Source organism: Callorhinchus milii, unplaced genomic scaffold (genome assembly GCF_018977255.1).
Source record: "Callorhinchus milii isolate IMCB2004 unplaced genomic scaffold, IMCB_Cmil_1.0 Scaffold29, whole genome shotgun sequence".
Taxonomy (NCBI): Eukaryota; Metazoa; Chordata; class Chondrichthyes; order Chimaeriformes; family Callorhinchidae; genus Callorhinchus; species Callorhinchus milii.
The window spans coordinates 1,505,284-1,526,460 of record NW_024704770.1 but is presented as its reverse complement, the minus strand read 5'-3'; the positions used below and the strand labels follow the sequence as shown (position 1 = coordinate 1,526,460).

Genomic DNA, 21,177 nt, shown 5'->3' with positions numbered 1-21,177 from the left:
GCTGTATGAAATGCAAGGATCATTATTATTCTTGCTGTCACTTCCCCGCGAGCTGATCCTTTTTAACAGGAAAACCGGGATAACGAGGAGACAATTTCCCCTTTCCGAGCTTTTATTAACCTCACAGCTGCTAACGTCACCCAAGACCAGACGCGGGTCTGAGTGTTTGGATGTCTCTCAGTCTGGCGATAGAACGTACTAAACCCACCCACTTTAACTTCATTCTCAAGTACCTGTTCACGATATAATAATGTCTGGGGATACAGTATATAGTTTGGGACACAGTATATAGTTTGTGCGCGCGTCTGCCAGGACGCTGGAAGGCAAACCGGATGGACCTTGGTCTTCTTTGGCCCGGCAAATTCTTATTTTCTTTGCGATATTATTCCGAAACACTGGCCTGATTTTTTTTTTAACAAAGCTAATTCCTCCTTTTAAAATCAACCCGATAACCACAAGTGGCTCCTAAACGGGGTCAGGATCCATCTCAGTATTTCCAACTTGGATAAGCAGCTTCGTTAGCGCCGCTCTTGACTCAGTGAGTTCTCATTTCTTCACCAAAAAAATTGAAAAACTATATTCGAAAACCTAAAATTGTACATTTTTTTGTAAATGTATATACAGTATTATATATAATATATATATATATGAATGATTCATTAGATATCGGGTGTTTAATGGATGTGCACTGCTTTATCCCAGCACTACAATTCTCTAATTTATACTTTACCACAAAGGTAATTATTTTTGTAAGCTCTGAATTTTATCTCCGCAGACCCCAACTTCTCTCTCCTTCCCTCTCCCTCCCCCCCACCCCACCCCCCTCTCTCTCTCTCGCTCGTCCTCCTCTCTCCCTGTCTCTGGCTCTTTTGTGTGCAAGTGCATGTGTTCCTCCCTCCCTCCATCTCAGTATTTGTCTCATTCTCTGTCTCTGTTTGCCTCCCCCTCCCTCCCTCCCTCTCTCTCTCTCTCTCTCTCTCTCCAAGTCCCTCTCTTTCTCTCTATCATAAATAAGCTTGCGGAATGGGCAGATAGATAGTAGATAAAGACGATTAGGGGGAAAATATAAAGCGGTTCACTTTGGTAGGTAGAGCAAAGACTATATCTGGAAAATAAAATAATCAGGATAGTCCTTTACCTCTGCTGTAACCTGCCCACTTCAAGTCAGGAGGGGAGCCCTGCAGCTCAGTGCTTAGAGCACGTGCAAGCGAGAGGACCCGAGTTCGATTCCCGCCAGGGCGAAACCTTGGGCAAGTCTCCCCACCCGGCAGTAAGTAGGAACCCGGTTGTTGGTCGGTTGGAGGATCGCTTTTCCGGGGGTAATGATCCCTTCAAAAAAAAAAAGAGTCAATAAATAATAATTTCGTCAACTCGATCCACGGCTGTTTGTGGGGGCGCTGCTGTGGGCAATCGGCTGCCGCGTTTCGCCCACAAAATATACAGTCAATTCACTTCGCAGTGTATCCTGCGAAAAGCGCCGCTTTGAGACGTCTCGAAGACCGTGTCAAAAGCGAGGATTATTATTATGTCGGGTCTCGGGATGCTCCACAGGATGTACTGCATTGTCAGAGGGGCTGTGTTTCGTGTTTTCCTGGATTTTAGGAGCCTAACGTGCACACTGGAGGCACAAAGGGATCGAGGGATTCAGATTCACGGACTCTTAAAAGTAGCAGCTCAGGTGGACAAGGCAATGAAGAATGCAGATAGAGTCCGTGGTTTCCTGTCCAGGGAAATAGGGTGCAAAATAGGAACGGAATACTAAATGTATGTAAATGCTTGGTTAGGCTATGTTTGGAGCTGTGACCAGACTAGTTGGGTTGGATAGCCTAACATACTGTATTACTCTTAGTAAATACATAATTCCCTTTCTGTGTGTCTCTCTCTCTCACTCTCTCCTCTCCTATCCTATCCCCCCCCCAATCTCCTGCCTCTCTCTCCGTCTCCTCGCTTTATTTACCCCACCTTCTATGTTCTGGTCCTCGTCCCCCGCCATCTCTCTCTTCTTTTTGCCTCTCCCTCTCCATCTCTCACACGCTCTGCGTATCTCTCTGCAGCTCAGTAGTTGGAGCACTCGCCTCCCAAGCGAGAGGACCCAGGTTTGATACCCGGGTCAGGGTGAAACCTTAGGCAAGTTTCTTTACTCCACACGCCTCTGTTTACCCGGCAGTACACTTAATCTGCGACCGTCTGTGGGACCTTGCTGTGTGCAATTGGCTGCCGTGTTTCGCCCACAAAAAATATATTTACAATATATTCTGTGAAGTGCTTGGAGACGTCTCAACGACGTGATAAGGCGCTGTATCAAATGCGCGGATTATTATTACATTATATAGTTTTTGAACACTTTTATTACACCTCCCCTTAATCTTCTCTGGTCTAAGGAGAATTTCCTGACCGCAATTATAGCTGTGACTGAGATTGACACAGAGCAGAGATGGAGTTGTCTCTATCCTGTCCAGCTCAGTGCCGAAGTTGTTGTCTTGTTCCTAAACTATTTTACAATAATAATTTGGTCACTTCAATCCATGACTGTGGGACGCTGCTGTGCCCAATCGGCTGCCGTGTTTCGCCCACAAGATATACAGTGAATTCACTTTACGGCGTATCCTGTGAAGCGCTTTGAGACGTCTCGAAGAGGTGATGGGGGCTATTTCAAATGCGAGGATTATTATTGTTATTCTAAAAATACTAACGAGAATTGTGGAAGGACTTAAATCAGCGTTGCATCCATCAAACAAGCCTTTAAGAGAACGTTTCCTTGAAGCCTGCGCCAAACAGCACACCCCAGCCCCGGCACATCACAATTTGCTGCCGCGTTTCGCCCGCAGAATACACACAGTCAATTCACTTTGCAGTATATATCCGGGTTCAATTCCTGGGAAGGGAGAAACGTTAGGCACGTTTCCTTACTCCACACACACACACACACACACACACGCGCACACGCCTCTGTTTACCCAGCAGTACGTAGGATCCCAGTTGTTAGTCGATTGGCGGATCGCTTTTCCGGGGTTAATAATCCACAATAGCGCTTTGAGACATCTCAGCGATGCTGTATCAAAATGCACGGATTATTATTATGATTATTATGATTATTAATAATAAAACGTGGACTATCTCTGGGTTTCGGCTGCAGAAGGCATGCAGTCGGGCAATGAACAGGAGCAGCCAGACAGTCAGTCATAGAGTAAAAAGAGTCCGAAGTGGCGGAGGCAGTGAACGGGAGCATAGTTGGTTGGCGGGAGATTAGTGATTCGTAGGAACAGGAGGAGGCCATTCAGCCCCTCGAGCCTGTTCTGCCATTTTGTTAGATGGTGGCTGATCTGTACCTCAACTCCAATCATCTGTCTTAACCTCCATATCCCTTGATACCCTGAGCTACAAACATCTATCCACCTCAGTCTTAGTCCTGGTAATGGTTAGGTATATGGTTCCTGGAGCCCACTCCCACCCTCCGTGGAAGTTTCCGATGACTGAAGGGGAATGTCCGCACTGCTCCAGAGCTCAAAGCTTACCTACCCCGGGAGTGTTATAGAGTCTGTGCTGGGGCTCGCTCCCCGCACTGGAGCTCTCTACTCTAACCCCATTCCCTGCTCGCTCTCCCTCTCTCTCTCTCTCCCCCCCATTGTGTCTGTGCTGGGGCTCGCGCCCCCACTGGAGCTCTCTACTCTACTCTAACCCCATTCCCTGCTCTCTCTCTGCCCCCATTGTGTCTGTACTGGGGCTCTCTCCCCCACTGGAGCTCTCTACTCTAACCCCATTCCCTGCTCTCTCTCTCTCTCTCTCTCCCCCCATCTTGTCTGTGCTGGGGCTCGCTCCCCCACTGGAGCTCTCTACTCTAACCCCATTCCCTGCTCTCTCTCTCTCTCCCCCCATCGTGTCTGTGCTGGGGCTCGCTCCCCCAATGGAGCTTTCTACTCTCATCCAATTTCCCTCGTCTCTTCCCTCACGGCCTTTACCAGTTCCCCTGACATATTTATTCAGTTCCCTTTTAAAGGCTTCATGTTGTGGTAAAGCATCCACATTCCAACGATCCTCAGTGTAATAAATTATTGTTCCTAATGATGATAGGATAAAAAACCTGTTTGGTGTTAGGAGCCACCTCTACCCAACATGATGCTCCTGTGCTTAAACACTCCCACCCCATCTCTCCCGGTCACTTGTGCTGCTTAGAATAATTATTGTCTCAATCCCTCACTTTTAGCCTTCCTGTCGCTATTTACACGTTTGTTTTCTGGCCATCCGGGTGTCCTGACACACGGGGAAACCCATCAAACTCTAACCCCGTTGCTCAAGGGTCTCCAAACCCGACTGAGACTTCCCCACATCCCACCCACACCAGGAAATCCTCAGGATAGACTGTTGAAACGGACCGCGCTCTCTCTCTCTCTCTCTGTTTCTCTCCCTGGAGGCATCCTGATTACCTAATTCCAGCAAGTGTTAGGCACAGGTTGGCAAGAGCCCAGGGTTAGACACGCACAAACACACACACGCAAACACACGCGCGCGCGCACACACTTGGGGGGGGTGGAACGTGCTGTTTCTCAGGCTCACAGGGAATGTTCTCAGTGTTGTTGGCCTTGCCTTGCAGTGCCTTCCTGGTGTGGTGTGTTGCTGTTTCTGACGGTAGCTGTCCCTTGCATGTTGCCCCTTGCCCACCCCACCCCCCCCCCACCCCCTTCACCTTGCACGCAGCCTCTTACCCCCTTGCCCAATGTCCCTTCCCTCCCTTCTGATCCCTTCCCTCCATCCAACTCCCACCCCCACCCCCAACCAACCGCCCGCTCCCAGCCTCTGCTCTGTGGATACTTACTCTCCATCTTCATTCACCAGGCAGTGTCTGGCGTTACGTCAGAGCCAGCGCCTCGTATGTCCCTTATTTACCTCCTCTGTGTGACCCGAAGGATGGCCATTTGCTTGTGGACGGCTGCTATGTAAACAATGTCCCAGGTCGGTGCACATCGGGGGCCGGAGGCGAGATACAGTCAAACCAGCGTCACCATCTGGTGGGGTTGGGGTGGCTGGGGTGGGAGCGGCGGGGGGGGGGGGGGCGGGGGTGTTGTGGGGAGGTGTCTGCAACAAAAAAAAATCAGGTTCTTAAATCCAGGACTGTTTGGCGGAAGGGATGTCGCTGTGTACAGTTGGGCCGCCCACAAAATACACAGTCCGTTGGTCCCTTCAGGTATTTTATTTATCTCTCACCGTGCGCTTTCGAGGCAGGATTCCATTCCGGGTTTATCCAGTCGTTCCTCGGGGCCCCCGTCCGCTCCCTGCCGGCCAAAATTTGGATGACTCGACCTACAGCTGTTCGTGGGACAGACAGACGCTGCTGTGAACAATTGGCTGCCCGCGTTTCGCCCACAAGATACACAGTCAGTCCACCGGATAGTATATTCTGTGAAGCGCTTTGTAGGCATCAAGTCATCGTGCTTCGGTCCGCGCCCAAATCTCTCGTACAAACACGCTTGACCAGTCCCGTGAGCCCCCCGCCCCTCGCTATTCCCCCCCCACCCCCACCCCCCCCACCCTCGGCTGGCTTCTGCTCTTCGCGGCTTGGGGTGTCCTCCTGATGTGAAAAACGCGACACAAATGTAATTTGTTGTTGTTGATGTTGTTGATATGTTGTGGTGAACAGAATAACTAGAGCGTCAAGAGAGTCTCCATTCTCAGTTCTTCGAAGATTATGTTTGCTCACCCCCCCCCCATCCACCCACCCCTCCGCAGGGTCCTTCAGTCAGTGTTTTCTCTTTCTATTGTGCGAGGAGGGGTTGAGAGAGGTAAGATCTTCGGATGAGATGTTAATCTGTCCTTTGCACACCTGTTTCGATGGTCGTTCGGGATCCTAAGGCGCCATTGAAAAGAAAAAGGGGTTTCTCCTCCCGGTGTCCTGGCTGACAATTCCTCCCAAACCGGTCCTTTGCTTTGTGGCTGTTTGTGAGCTCTCTGGGACCCTGCCCTTGCGTGAGGGACGCTATATAAATGCAAGTCGTTGTTGTTTGCGGGACCCGGGTTTTTGCGGACAATCGGGTGCAAATTGGCTGCGAGGTTTCATAAGAATGATGAAAATAATCCTCGCATTTGATAGAGCGCCTTATCACGTCGTCTCAAAGCGCTTCACAGGACGTACTGTGAAGTGGATTTTGACGGTGTGTTTTGTGGGAGAAAGACCGTACAAAATACACCGTCGCTGCACCGCACGGTAAATTCTGTGAAGCAATTTGAGAAGACTTCCCGACGTGAGAAAAGGGTACGACATCGAATCGGGATCGTTAGCGGCAAATATTAATTTTGTGACAATAAGTGAATTCAAATTCCACTGCAGTGTTCCCAGCAACGGAGTGAAAATGTATCGTGTGAGGCTGGTCCTGGCTGTAATCTTAATTCCCTGCCCTTTTCCGCTACTCGTGGCAGAGTGGTCAGAGCCCTCGCCTCGCAAGCGAGAGGACCCGGGTTCGATTCCTGGGCAGGGTCTAACCTCAGGCAAGTTTCCTTACTCCACGCACACGCCTCTGTTTACCAGCAGTAAGTAGGAACCCGGTTGTTAGTCGCTTGGCGGGGTAATAATCCCTCAAGAACAAATAATTTGGTCGCTCAATCCACGACGGTTTGTGGGGACGCTGCTGTGCGCAATTGGCTGCCGCGTTTCGCCCACAAAATACACAGTCACTGCACTTTATACTGTATTCCACGAAGCACTGTGAGACATAACATCGACGTGATAAAGCGCTATTTCAAATGCAAGGATTATTACTATCATTATTATTATTATCCTCTCCCATACTTTTCAGGAGCTTTTGACGTAGCTGCGATTCAGTTGCTACTGTGGCTGGGGGAAGCGGGGTGGGGTGGGGTTTGGGGGGGGAGAGAAAGGGTGGGGGGCGTTGGTGGTGGGGAAGGTAAACAGAACGCTGACTTGTCCCACTGTGGTTCAGAGAAACCGCAGCAGGAAAAGCAGCGCAGCTCTTGTCTTGTGCAGTCACTTTGCGATGCGATGATCTGTCTGTAAGGTTCATTCCCTGCCAACCTCAGGAGCTGTGCAGATTTCTGTTGGCCTGTGAGTAGAATGGTGTGACCCCCCCCCCTCACTTTCTCGTTCTCTCTCTCTCTTTCTCCTTTATTATTTGCTCTTGTTCTCTCTCTCACACACACACACACACACACACCGTGTGCTCTCTCGGCCGCTGATTACATCTGTTCCTCGTGGTTAGGCTCCCTGTGGCGTTACGTGCGAGCAAGCATGTCTCTCTCGGGGTACCTGCCGCCACTTTGCGACCCAAAGGACGGACATTTGCTGATGGACGGAGGCTACATCAACAACCTGCCAGGTACGTATGTGTGTGCGTCCGGGGCGAGAGCGGAGGAGAAAGGTGAGGCTGATAGCAATAGTGTTGGACGCGCTGAAAGCGAACTACAGGCTGACCAAAAAGTCGTGATACCATTACAACAACAACAACAACTTGCACTTACATAGTTCCCTTCGCGCGGGGTAGCATCCCGGAGCGCTTGACAGTGGCGGAGTCCGACCCCCGAGATGGTGGGTGGGGGGGGTGCGGGACGGTGAGAGTTGACTGTAAGCACCATCAAAAAGGAAGGTCTTCGGGCGGGATTTCAAAGTGAGGAAGGGACGTCGCAGTGTCTAATGAGTCTTAAAAAGAAACGATGAAGAAATAAAGCGTTTATCATTGAAAATAAATGGTATCACGACTTTTTGGACACCCTGTATAATCCCCCGTTCTTTTTTTTTTTGGGTGGGGGGTGGTCAGCCGGGTGTCTGACACGTGTGGAAGCCCATCGCCGTTGCTTAAGAGTCTCCAAACCCGACTTGAGAATTCCACGCATCCCACCCACACACGGAAAACTCAGAGATACGCACTCTCTCTCTCGCTCGCTCTCTCTCTCCCTGGAGGGACACATCCTGCTTACCTGATTCCGCAGAGTATTGGGCAATGTTCTTAATAATTATAATTTGAATTATTGATAATAGTAAGCATCATGAGAGTGTTAAATGCGAGTGGGTAGAGAGCTCGCCCCTCGAGCGAGAGACCTGGATTCGATTCCCGGGCAGGACAAAACATCGGGCAAGTTTCCTTCCTCTGTTTAACACAGCAGTAAGTCGGAACCCAGTTGTTTTAGAGTCGATTGGCAGATCGCTTTTCCGGGGTTTAGTAATCTCTGAAAAATATATAGTCGTTTGGTCACTCGATCCCCGAATTGTTTGTGAGACGCTGCTGGGCGCAATTGGCTGCCGCGTTTCACCCACACAACGTGCAGTCACTCCACCTTACAGCGTATCCTGCGAAGCACTTTGAGACCTCTCAACGACGCGATAAATGCGCTGTATCAAATGCGAGGATTATTAGTATTTGTCGAATTCTTTTCCGGATGAGGTAAGTTGGAAATAATAAAATTCGAGAATTGTTATTGTATTATAATTGACTCGAGGATTCTTTAAGTTGAACATACGGACAGACGGGATCTCAGTTTAACGTCTCAACCGCAGGACAGCAACCGAGACTGTGAGCACAAGTATCTGGGCCGGACTTGGACCCACAACCGACCGTTTACTGCCAAATAATAAGAATAATCCTTGCATTTGATACAGCGCCTTATCACGTCTTCGAGGCATCTCAAAGCGCTTCACAGGACATACTGTAAAGTGTTGTGACTGTGTATTTTGTGGGCGAAACACAGCAACCGATCACCCACAGCGGTGTGTCCCACAAACAGCCGCGGAGTCAATGACCAATTGTATCTGGGGGATTGTCGGCCAGGACACCAGGAGAGACGAACCCCCTTCTCCGTTCGAACAGCGCCGCGAGATCTTTAACGTCCACCCGAACAGGGCACAGACGGGGATTGAGGTTTAACGTCTCATCCGAAGAACGGCGTCTTCGACAATGCAACACCGCCCCCACCCCACCCCCACCCCCACCCACCACCCCCAGCGCTGCATTGGAGCGTCAGCTTAGACTGTGATTCCAAGTCCCAACTTGGGGGCTTGAACCCACAACCTTCTGACTCAGGCGAGAGAGAGAGCCCTACGCGACTGAGTCGGGCTGACACACGTATGTAACTTAATGTAATACAATGAGCCTATTGATTCAAGTGAACACAAAAGGATATGGGGAGAGAATCTTTCTTTGCAGTTATCCTGGTTCATATTCCCCTCCTAATGAAAACCTATGCGATTATTAAGGGGCACGACAGAATAGATAGTGGGAGACTTGTTCCCCTGGTTGGAGAAACTATAACCGGGGGGTCACGGTTTTAAAATTCGGGGTAAGCCCTTTCGCACTGAGTTGAGGAAAAACTTCTTCACTCGGAGGGCAGTGAATTTATGGAATTCTCTACCCCCCAAAGGGCTGTAGATGCTCAGTCCTTGAACATATTCGAGACTGAGATTGATAGAGTTCTTGTGGATAAAGGGATTAAGGGATACGGGGATGAGGCGGGAAGGTGGAGTTAGAGTAGATCAGCCATGATCTTATTGAACGGCGGGGCAGGCTAGAGGGGCTGAATGGCCTCCTCCTGCTCCTAACTCTTACGTTCTTGTGTTCGAGTTAATTTCCAAATTCAAATCTATTGGCAGCTTAAAACTAACATTTTTTTGTGAGGCTTTTTTTTTGTTGCCTGTAACGCAACATTCGCTTTCTAATTTTCCAATCAGTTTTATTTTGTGAAACGCTCTCTTTCCCCTGGTCACACTGACGTAGAAGTTGTTCAGTAAAAAAAAAGCTACTAACGCACGTGAAGGCTTCTTGTCTTGTGTTCATAATAAGTCGTAATACTCCTTACATTTTATACAACTCCAGGAGGACCTCTTAAGGAACTTCACGGGATTTAATGTGAAGTGTAGTGGCTGCGACATGACATGTCAAGCGACTGCCAAGATGGTGGAAGGCGAAACTAAGTGGACCTTGGGTCGTCTTACGTTCTTATCTGTCGGGAAACAGCTCCAATTTGCACACAGCAAATGTCCACAGACAGCCACGGAGGGAACGACCGATTTTATTTGGGGGCATTGTTGGCCAGAACACCGGGAGAGAGCGAGAGAGAGAGAAACTCCCTCCTCTTTTCGAACAGGACCTCTGACGTCCACCTGAAGAGGCACGCGGGAGCTTGGGTTAACGCCTCATCCAAAGAACAGCACCTCTGACACGCGCTCCCCCCACCCCCCTCCCCACTCCCCCGCACTGTAGCCTCGTCTGCGTGAGTTCCAGTCTAGATGTGGGGCTTGAACCCACAACCTACTGACTCCGAGGTGAGAGCACAGCAACCGACTGAGCCGGGCTGACCCCCTTTTGGTGCAAGGGATGAGCTAATGGGTGCCTATCGTGCCATGTTGGAAAAGAACGGGTTCGGAGGTCGCTCGCCGTGTCGCGTGCCGCGATGGCCGGCGCGAGGGATCATCCCCATCTCCTGCCGGGCACCGGGAGACCGGATCTGGGCATTCGGGGATTGAGATCAGGCTTTGGAGTGAATTCCTCGAAGGATTTTCTGAGGCACAGTTGGAGGGTGTCCAGTGGGGATATTTATAGATCCTCTGTGTATCTCACAAATTAGTCAGCTCTCCCCCCCCCCCCCACCACCAACCCTCCCCCACACTACCCCCTCCCCCCGTGGAGTAAGGGGCAAAACCTTCGGCAAGTTTCCTTACCCCACACCCACAAATCTGTTTATCCAACAGTGAGTAGGAACCCGGTTGTTAGTCGAATGGCGGATCGCTTTCCCGGAGGTAATAATCCCTCTCCTCCCCTCCCCTCCCCTTTCCCCCCCCCCCAAAGAAATTGATCACTCAATCGTGTTTGTGGGGACGCTGCTGTGCGCAATTGGATGCCGCGTTTCGCCCACAAAATACGCGGCCAATTCACTTGACAGTGTATCCTGTGAAGCTCTTTGAGACGTCTCTACAACATGCGAAGGTGCTATGTCAAATACAAGGATTATTATTACAGTGGTACAGAGAGATGTGCTGAGATCTCTCGCTCTCTGGGGTCACTCAAGCTCCCCCAGGTTTTCATTCTCTCTCTTTAACGATCTCTCTCTCTTTAACGATCGCAGCGGATATCGCAAAGACCCTGGGAGCGAAGACGGTGATCGCCATCGACGTGGGGAGCCAGGACGAAACCGATCTGTCCAACTACGGAGACAGCCTCTCGGGGTGGTGGCTGCTATGGAAACGCCTGAATCCGTGGGCGGAAAAAGTCAAAGTAGGAAACGAGCACTGTTGATTTTTTTTTCATCATCATCATCATCATAATAATAATAATAATAATCTTTGCCAAAAAAACAGAAGTGGCCGGGGAACCCTCAGCGTCTATGGAGAGAGAGGAAAGTGAGTCAACATTTCAGGTCGATGATGATCTTTCATCAGACCTGTGCGCGATTCCAAGTCCCGATTTGGGGGCTTGAACCCACAACCTTCTCACTCCGAGATGAGAGTGCGCTCCCGGCTGAGCCAGGCTGACGCAATGCATTTTGCCCGCAAAATATATAGTCACTACACTTCACAGTATATATATCCTGTGAAGCGCTTTTGAGACGGGATGAGGCGCTGGATCAAATGCGAGGATTATTATTATTATTATTATTACAGATGGCACAGCACACACTTAACGCCAGTGATGCCCTCTGACCCAGACGTATCGGGGGGCAATTGTCTGCTTCGGGGGGTGGGTGGTGGGGGGTTGGGGGTGGATAGAGTTTACCTCATTGGAAGAGATGCAGAAGAGAGCCCCCTCCGCAGCCCCCTACCTACCATCACCATCACCACCACCACCAACCCCAAACCCATCGTGGGTTCCTAATCACCGTTAGTTAAAGAGAGGTGTGTGTGTGCGTGTGCGTGTGTGTGTGGAGTAAGGAAACTTGCCTAAGGTTGCTCCCTAATCTCCTCGGCGTCTGCTCCCGCGTCTCGCCTTTGCTCAGCGTTCCTCCCCCCGTGCTGTTGGCAGGTGCCGGACATGTCGGAGATCCAGTCGCGCCTGGCCTACGTGTCTTGTGTGCGGCAGCTGGAGGTGGTGAAGGGCAGTGCCTACTGCGAGTACATCAGGCCTCCCATCGACCGCTTCAAAACCATGGACTTCGGCAAGTTTGACGAAATTTACGTGAGTGCGAAATCCGTCCTTTGCTACGCAACGTAGTCCGTTCCGTCCCGGGCGAACCCCACGCCGATGAATGACGTCCCCGAGGGCAGCCGCCGGCGTGTGGCATGCGTGTGCGTGCGTGCGTGGGCATGTGCGTGTACATGGTTGCCCTGTAGGTCCAGGGTGGTCCAACCGATGGATCACATCCAGCACCCAGACCCCGAACCGGTTCCCCACCGCATCAGCCGACGCCCACACATTGGCGACACACACGGGGCCCCTCCGCCTAGCAATAGGGCCGACCAACCATTACATGGTCACAGGTGGGTGGGCGGGTGGATGGTTGGGAGGGGGCTTAGACCCCGCCCAGTGTTGGTCCACCGAGGTGCTCAATTGGCTGCCGCGTTTCGAACCAAATATACAGTCACTACACTGCACTAATGGCTGCGGGCTCGCGGGGCAGCTGGTCTGGTGGGGGGGGGTGGGTGGGTGCTGTTCTCTCACCCGCGCTCTCTGCCCCCTCTGTGCCGGCAGGACGTGGGGTTCCAGCACGGCAAGGTGGTCTTCGGCGGCTGGAGCCGAGGAGACATCATCGACAAGATGCTGAAGGACAGGAAGTCTCTGGATTTCTCCGAGAGCAAAGAGCGAAACGTAAATCTGCCTCATTTACTCGTGCAATTATTTAACGTTATTAATTCTTGTCGCCTCATTTCATTGCGCCGCGCACGCCGGAGGTCCCGGGTTCGATTCCCGGCAGGCCCCGGGGCGAAACGATTTTCTTTTTACTCCGCGCACGCGTGCCTCTCGCTACCCGGTTGTTAATCGGTCGGCTGATCGCTTTTCTGGGACTTTCAGTAATAATCCTTCCGCCGGCCTCTCCTCTCCCCCACCCCCACCCCCCCGGAAAAAATAATAATAATTTGATCACTCGATCTGCGAGTTGTTGTTGTTGGGCGCCATTGGCTGCCGCGTTTCGCCCACAAAATTACGTTTGTAAAGCGCCTTTCGGGTCGGGGGGGGACGTCCCAAGGCCCTGAACAGTCAGGGATTAGGACCCGAGCTGGGTGGGGGGGGGGGGGGGTTGGGATCAGGTGGTGGGGTGGGGGTACAGAGACGGTAGTAGGGTGGAGTGGTCGAAGAGGAGGGCCAGAGGCCGGCCTTGAAGGAGGCACGGGTGGGTGCGAGGCGAAGGGACTGTGGGATGGAGTTCCAGACGGTGGGGGCATGAAATATACAGTCAATTCATTTTACAGTAAAACCCGTGAAGCGCTTTGAGACGTCTCAAAGATGTGATAAGGCGCTATATCAAATGCAAGGATTATTATTATTGTTATTATTATTATTACCCTGAGGGTGTGGAGGGCTCAGGGTAATAGTAACAATAATAATAACCATCAGTGTAGTCCCCGTGACTGACCCATGTAACATGTGTCACAACCAGGTGTCTGACACACGCGGACATCCATCGCCGTTGCTTAAGAGTCTCCAAACCCGACCGAGAATTCCCCGCATCCCCCCCACACCTGGAAATCCAGAGATAGACTGTTGGAATGGAATGCGCTCTCTCTCCCTCTCTCTCTCCCTGGAGGGACACATCCTGTTTATTTAATTCCGGAGAGTATTAGGCGCAGGTTGGCAAGAGCCAAGGCTTTGGGGGGAGCCCAGAGTGTGCGTTGGGGGTAACTGCTGGAGTCTAACCAGCTAAACCCACACAGCTTGGCCATGGAGAGCCCTGTCTGGCCGAGCTTTCCCGCTGCTTGTCCAGCGAGGACCACCCTACCCCATTAGTCAGGGCTTTGGCTGCGGGGTTAACAGGAGCTGAGAGGGAGGATTCCCTGCCCCCAGTGACTGGTCTGACCTTCCAGGTCCTGCCGATGAGCCGAGGCCGGGCTGTGCTGTCATCGGCAGTGAGTGCCCTGGGACACTGCGGCCCCTCCTGGCTCAGGAACCGGGACTAGAGACCGTCACATAGGGTTGCTTCCATAGGGTTTCATGGGGGTGGGTTCGATGGTGAGTGGGTTCGATGGTGAGTGGGTTCGATGGTGAGTGGGTTCGATGGTGAGTGGGTTCGATGGTGGGTGGGTTCGATGGTGAGTGGGTTCGATGGTGGGTGGGTTCGATGGTGAGTGAGTTCGATGGTGAGTGGGTTCGATGGTGAGTGGGTTCGATGGTGGGTGGGTTCGATGGTGGGTGGGTTCGATGGTGGGTGGGTTCGATGGTGGGTGGGTTCGATGGTGGGTGGGTTCGATGGTGGGTGGTTTCGATGGTGGTGGGTTCGATGGTGGGTGGGTTCGATGGTGGGTGGGTTCGATGGGGGTGGGTTCGATGGTGGGTGGGTTCGATGGTGGGTGGGTTCGATGGCGGGTGGGTTCGATGGTGGGTGGGTTCGATGGCGGGTGGGTTCGATGGTGGGTGGGTTCGATGGTGAGTGGGTTCGATGGTGGGTTGGTGGATTGGTAATTCGACATCCGACGAGTTTTGAGCCTCACGAGGTGGACGGTGGGTATCAGGAACCCCTTGCGAGCTTCCCTGCGTGCAACACAGCTCAGCGTGAAACGGGCAGAGACCATTGCCCCCAGCTTCCCGTCCGCAGCCCTGGCACACGTCCCTTAATAATAACCATAATAATAATCCTCGCATTTGATATCGCGCTTTAACACGTCTTCCCGTCGTCTCAAAGCGCTTCACAGACTATGCGGCAAAGGGAATCGAGGTGCGCAATGTCCCCTTTCCTTTCGAGCGCTCTGGGACGCTGCCCAGCCTCAGGGACAACTATATAAATGCAAGTTGTTGTTGATGTGGTTGTTCCCATTGAGGGATCTGCCCAGCCTTGCTGCGGTTCCCTATGCTCCCGGCTTCTCTGATGTCTCTCTCCCTTTCTCCCCCTTCCACATCCCCCCCCCCACACCCCCCACAGGCCAGTCTGGGGGGCAACGCAGCTTTCACAGACCTCGCCGAGATCGTCTCCCGCATCGATCCCCCCAAGAGCTACCACTTAACAGATGGTGAGTCTGGAAGGAGTTGTCAGAGGGGGTAGAGGGGAAACAGTGGGGAGGATCTATGTGCGTGTGTGTGTGTGTGTCTATGTGTGTAGGTGTGGTTGTGTGTGTGTGTGTGTTTGCGTGTCTGTGTATGTGTGTATGGTGTATGTGTTTGGGTGTGTGTCTATGTTTGTGTCTGTGTTGTGTTTGGGTGTATGTGTCTGTATTTGGGTGCGTGTATGTCTGTGTGCTTGTGTGGTGTGTGTTTGGGTGTGTGTGTCCATGTGTGTGTGTGTGTTACCTCCTCTCGCCAGCCCCTCTCTCACTGACCTCCCCGTGTCTTGCCCCCGCAGCTGAAGAGTCAGATTACCTGACAGAATACGAGGATGAAGCCATGGATGCCATGAGGGGGGAGGAGGAGGAGGGTCAGGAGCCAGAGGGGGCCGAGTGGAACCAGGATCCCGTCTTCGAACCCGTGAGCCACTGAACCAACCGTTTCCCCCCCAAACGCAGCACCTCCTACTGGACTGGACTGGACTGCCTCACCTTCAGCTCCCCACGGCCTCGCTCCTCCCTACCTCTGTGACCTGCTAACTCCATATCAACCTGTCCGTTCCCTCCGCTCAACCTGCTCCATGTCCCCCGCCAGGCCCACCCCACCATCGGCCGTCGGGCTTTCAGCCTCTGCCCCCACCCTATGGAACTCCATCCCTCTTTCTTTCCCTCCCTCCCTCCCTCTCTCACCTTCTTCAAGGCAAGTCTCAAAGACTCTCCTCTTCGACTGCGCCTTCGGTCACCCTCCTACCTCTACCCTCCCTGCCCTCCACCCCGCCCCCCCGATCCCAACCCCCGGCTCGGGTCCAAATCCCTGACTGTCCAGCGCCTTGGGACGACCTCCCGACGTGAGATGAATGTTTTCTGCTGCTTTGACCTCTCCCTCAACGTCTCTCCATCTTCTCTCCCGCAGCCTCTCTCTACCACAATCCCCCATATCCCGTTACCCCCCCCACTTTGTGTTTTCCCCCCCGCGCGCTGACCAACAGCTGAAACATGTGGCAGAACGATGATCATTATGTTTAGAAGCGATTGCATTGTGTTCAGTACAAGTGTTTAATTAACTGCATTTAGATGTCCAGAGGATCAGTGTGTGTGTGTAAGTGAGTGAGTGTGTGTGAGTGAGTGAGTGCGTGTGAGGGAGTGAGTGAGTGCGTGTGAGTGTGTGAGTGAGTGTGTGTGTGCGTGTGTGAGTGAGGGAGTGAGTGTGTGAGCGAGTGTGTGTGCGCGTGTGTGTGTGTGTGAGTGAGTGAGTGTGCGTGTATGTGTGTGAGTGAGTGTGTGTGTGAGTGAGTGAGTGTGAGTGAGGGAGGGAGGGAGGGAGGGAGGGAGCGAGCGAGGGCGCCATCATTTTCAGGCAGACAATGATCGGTCGCCATGTTTGGTGCCACACGTTGTGTAACGCTGATGGGACTCAATGAGGAGACAAACCGCGTCTCTGACAACCTGTTTTAGTGCCCCCGTTGTCTCGTATCACATCGCTGTTTTGTAACCAGGATTGGTGGACACCCTCCACATCAAGGCAATTGGCTGCCGCGCCTTGCCCACAAAATACACAGTCACTACGCTTTACAGCGTATCCCGTGAAGGGCTTTGAGATGTCTGGACGACGTGTTAAGGCGCTGTATCAAATGCGAGGGCTATTATTATTCTGAGTGTGGCAACTGTGAGCTGCGGTGTGGTGAAGGGGCCCCATCAATGCAGGCAGTCAGTGTTGTTGTTGTTGTCAGAGCCTATGGTTGTTTTGCATCAAAATGTGACCCTGGATCTCGTGCCCCCGCAGGAAGAAGAGAGAAACGTCAGGAAGCGGACATCTCTGAAGGCCTCGGAGGAATCGCTCTCCCAGTCCGACACATAAACCACCCCCCGCCACACACACATGATGAATACCCCACACACACACATGAATACCCCACACACACACACATGAATACCCCACACACACATACACATAAATACCCCACACAGACACACACACACATGAATACCCCCACACAGACACACACACACACATGAATACCCCCACACACACACACAGACACATGAATACCCCTCCGCACACACACAGACACATGAATACCCCCCCCCACACACACACAGACACACACACATATACATAAATAGCCCCCCCTACACGCACACATTCCCCCCCCCCACAAACACACACACACACACACACACAGCCCTTGGCCCACGTCAGCAACATGGGAGAAAGGGGGGGAGAGAGTTGCACGAAAAAGGGAAATAGCAAAACCAACCTTTTTTAAACCGCAGAAAAGAAAACCGGTGATGACTTCTCCACTCACACCCCTTAGTTTCGGGCTGACGGAGTGAGGCTGCGTACACAGTCCCAGTCGTGGGAGGGGTGGGGGGTGTGAGGCGTTCTCCTGGCTCAGGATGTGCTCGTTAAGTGCTGAGCTGCCCCCCCCCCCACCCAGCCCCAGCCAGAGGGAACGGGAGAGATGATTGCTGCGCGTGGGACATTTTTCACTGCCGAGTCCTGCAGCTCAGGGGTTAGAGCGCAGGCGAGAGAACCCGGCTTCGATTCCCGAGCGGGTTAGCGCAAACCTCAGGCAGGTTTCCTTTTTTCCGGGGGGGGGGGGGTAATAATCCCGCCAGCCCCTAAAAATAACCCTAATCATAATAACTCGGTCGCTCGACCCACGACTAGTGTGCGCGAGGGAGACGCTGCTGTGCCCGATTGGCTGCCGGGTTTTGCGACAGCTACGCTGCAGTTTATCTGCAGCGGCTGCGAGGCGGCTCGGGACGTTTGCGGGCAGACGCTGCACGAACGCGATTCGCGAGGGCTGCACACGGCTGCTTTTGAGTCGTCGGCCGACGCCGCCGGCCGCACGACTGCCCCGGCGCCCGAGTCGCAGGCACTGCACGGTTGGTGTGAATCGTGCGCAGGTGCCGGGTGGCTGCGCGGCTGAATGCGAGCCAAAGAAGTTCCTCAATTTGTGCGGGTGCGGTGCGTGCGTGCGCGGGTGTGTGTGCGTGCGCGGGTGTGTGCGTGCGGGTGTGTGTGCGCGGGTGGGTGTGCGCGCGGTTGTGTGTGTGTGGGGGGGGGTGGAGGAGGGTGGGGGGGATGGGGGAGAGCGTAATATGTAATAGGCAGCTGCAGTCGGACATTTCCTGCCAACTGTGCTGTGCTGTGCTGTGTGGACAGCTGCTGTGACAGTTAACACGAAGATCGATGGGCCGCAGGAGTGGTGGGGGGGGGGGGAGAGGAAGGGGGGACAGCGTATATAATACTGTATATACCTGTGTTTGTATCTCCCTTCATGGCGCAAGTCCCCAATCTAACTCTGATGCACTGACGTTCTACACTGGAGACCTCACAGAAGCTGCGTTCGTCGGGACCAGACATTTGATATGACTTATGCAAAGTATAAGAGTTAAGAGTCGTAAGAATTTGCTGGACAAAAAGACCAAGGTCCATCCAGTTCACCTTCCACCATCCGGGCCGTCGCTTGCACATTTCACGTCCCAAACTATATACCGCGTCCCCAGGTATTATTTTCCAGCAGAAATCTGTCTCTCTCTGTTCTAGAAGCGAACGACTCTTTCTGCTTTCACCGTCTGTCTCCCTCCCTCCCTCCCTCCTTCCCTCCCTCCCTCCGAAGCCTCTTTCCATAGGTTTACTCCTCGCTCACTGAAGTAGTGCGTCTGCAGAGTCGTTCTGAATTTCTTTCAATCACGAGTTAATGCGAAACCTGTATACGCTGTAGGAAATTCAGCGGCGCTTCGGCAGATGTACAACTTAGGCAATCGCACAATTTATACAGATCGGACTTACCGTAATAGCTTAGGACGGGGGGGGGGGGGGGTTGGGGGAATATCTTGGTATACATACGTAGCTGTTGCTGTTAAAGAGTCCAGCACTGGCAAAAGGGAACTCAGCTCGGAGGAAGAGGGAAGATGGATCGAAGCGAAAGAGACTTTCTCTTGGGATTTCAGCACAAATATTTTATTTCGCCAACGGAAACGACGAGGACAGTTGTCACTTGCAACAGGAAAGCACTTTCTCCGCAACGCAAAGGGACACTGGAGAGCGTGGGTGCGCACCGCCTGCCGGAGCCGACATCAACTGTTCTTTTTTAGCCAGCCGGGCGTCTGACACGCACGGAAACCCGTCGCCGTGATCAGCCGGGCGTCTGACACGCATGGAAACCCGTCGCTGTGATCAGCCGGGCGTCTGGCACGCAAGGAAACCCGTCGCCGTGATCAGCCGGGCGTCTGACACGCACGGAAACCCGTCGCCGCGATCAGCCGGGCGTCTGACACGCACGGAAACCCGTCGCCGCGATCAGCCGGGCGTCTGACACGCAAGGAAACCCGTCGCCGTGATCAGCCGGGCGTCTGACACGCAAGGAAACCCGTCGCCGTGATCAGCCGGGCGTCTGACACGCACGGAAACCCATCACTGTTGCTTAAGATCCTCAAACCCAACTGAGAATTCCGCGCGTCCCACCCGCCCGCCCGCACATGGGAACAAATGTCGGGTTAAAGAGGCACTGCAGAGAGCAAGAGAGAGAGGGGCACAGTCAGCCTGGGGGGGGGGGGGGGGGGGGGGTGAGGGGGGAAGAGTTGTACAGTCCAAATATTTTTGTGGAGGAGAGAGAGAGAGGAGGGGGTGTGGGGGCAGATTGGTTTATCGTTTATTTGGGGAATTAATTTTGCTGTGTTTTGTACAGCGTCTCGTGTGCAATGCTGTCCAAAGCCAACTAACTGTTAATAAATGTCGACGACACTGAACTGTACCCGCTGGAGTTTCGTCCGACGCTCCACTTAATTCCGGTGTCTTTTTCCTCTCTCGCGCTTTACGCCGAAGGGCTCTCAGCGCGTCCGCCACTCCTCTCTCTGCGCCGCCGGTCGTCGGGCGTTGTCGCTGTTCTGCTTGACCGTTGCCTGAATGGCAAAGGGAACAGGTCTGTCCTGAGAGGTGTAACATAGTGGTTCAAGCGTTTTGTCAGAAACCACGCCAAGGACATCACGAAAACCTTTTATTAGCAATCATAAAACAGCACAAGCGCAAGCGTCAAATTACACCCGGCGCATTAATCGTGACCCGTCGCGCTGAAACGGCTACTGAAGCTCTATCTTAACAAGATGCGCTCGACGCTAACATTCTGGACATATTAAAAAAAAATGTGTGACGTATGAGATGTGCCTAAATAATCTCTCAACTGCTTTGTACGTATGTTGGGCGCGTGTTTTAGTCGAGCGGGAGAGATGCTCTCCGGCAGGCAGGACAACCGTGACCAAGGAAGGGCAAGACCGACGCGAAAGTTAAACACCGTCTCTGGCTCGTCTTGGTACGTCGTCTCTTTGCGGACCGCTTCGGCGAAAGCCGGCCTCGACCTCTTTCCCTCAAAAGCCGCTCTCTTCTCCCTCTCCGCAGAGGTTCGTTCCCTTCCTCTCCTCAGAGGCTCAAATCCTTCTAAGTTCCGGCTCCTATTTTTTTAATTTACGCCCCTTTTTTTTTGCCGGCCGTCTGTGTTCTATCTCCTTTCTTCTCATGACTTCGTTCCCACTCTCTGCACTTTTCCCTATCTTCACGTGGTTTCTCCTTGTACCAGCGAGTGGTGGTATCTTCTGCAAGAGAACAACGCTCCTCCTCTTCCATCTTCCCGACCAGACTACCTGACGCCATGTCCCTGATGTTTCAGTCCTCCTTTCTAATTCCGTCCACGTGACCTGCTGACTTTAAGCCTTTTCTCAGTTTTACTTGCTATGTTTGTATCCGATCTATTCTCCTGGTCCGATTATCCCAGGTTCCTATCTCTCCTGCCTGGAGATCTCATGCCCTCAGGAGTCCCGTAGCTCAGCGGTCAGAGCACTCGCCTCGCAAGCGAGAGGACCTGAGTTCGATTCCCGGAAGGGTGAAATGTTGGGCAAGTTTCGGTACGTTGGAACCCAGTTGTTAGTCGATCAGTGGATCGCTTTTCCGGGGGTAACAAATCCTTAAAAAAACTTGGGTGACTCAATCCACAACTGTTTGTGGGACGCTGCTGCGTGCAATTGGCTGTTGTGTTTTGCCCACAAAATAGTCA

The 21,177-nt window shown here is 52.7% G+C and overlaps 1 protein-coding gene across 1 annotated transcript in view; it reads left to right on the top strand.

Annotated features, from left to right (window-relative positions):
* The window catches only part of pnpla6 (patatin-like phospholipase domain containing 6), a 45,468-nt gene extending 28,435 nt beyond the window's left edge, over window positions 1–17,033 (top strand). The window contains exons 25-32 of the mRNA XM_042344620.1: window positions 4,834–4,950; window positions 7,209–7,325; window positions 11,062–11,210; window positions 11,955–12,107; window positions 12,621–12,737; window positions 15,004–15,091; window positions 15,421–15,542; window positions 16,905–17,033. Coding sequence (XP_042200554.1) covers window positions 4,834–4,950; window positions 7,209–7,325; window positions 11,062–11,210; window positions 11,955–12,107; window positions 12,621–12,737; window positions 15,004–15,091; window positions 15,421–15,542; window positions 16,905–16,979 — 938 coding nt within the window. The 3' untranslated portion in view covers window positions 16,980–17,033. The remainder of the gene's footprint in view (window positions 1–4,833; window positions 4,951–7,208; window positions 7,326–11,061; window positions 11,211–11,954; window positions 12,108–12,620; window positions 12,738–15,003; window positions 15,092–15,420; window positions 15,543–16,904) is intronic.
* The last annotated feature ends 4,144 nt before the right edge of the window (window positions 17,034–21,177 follow it).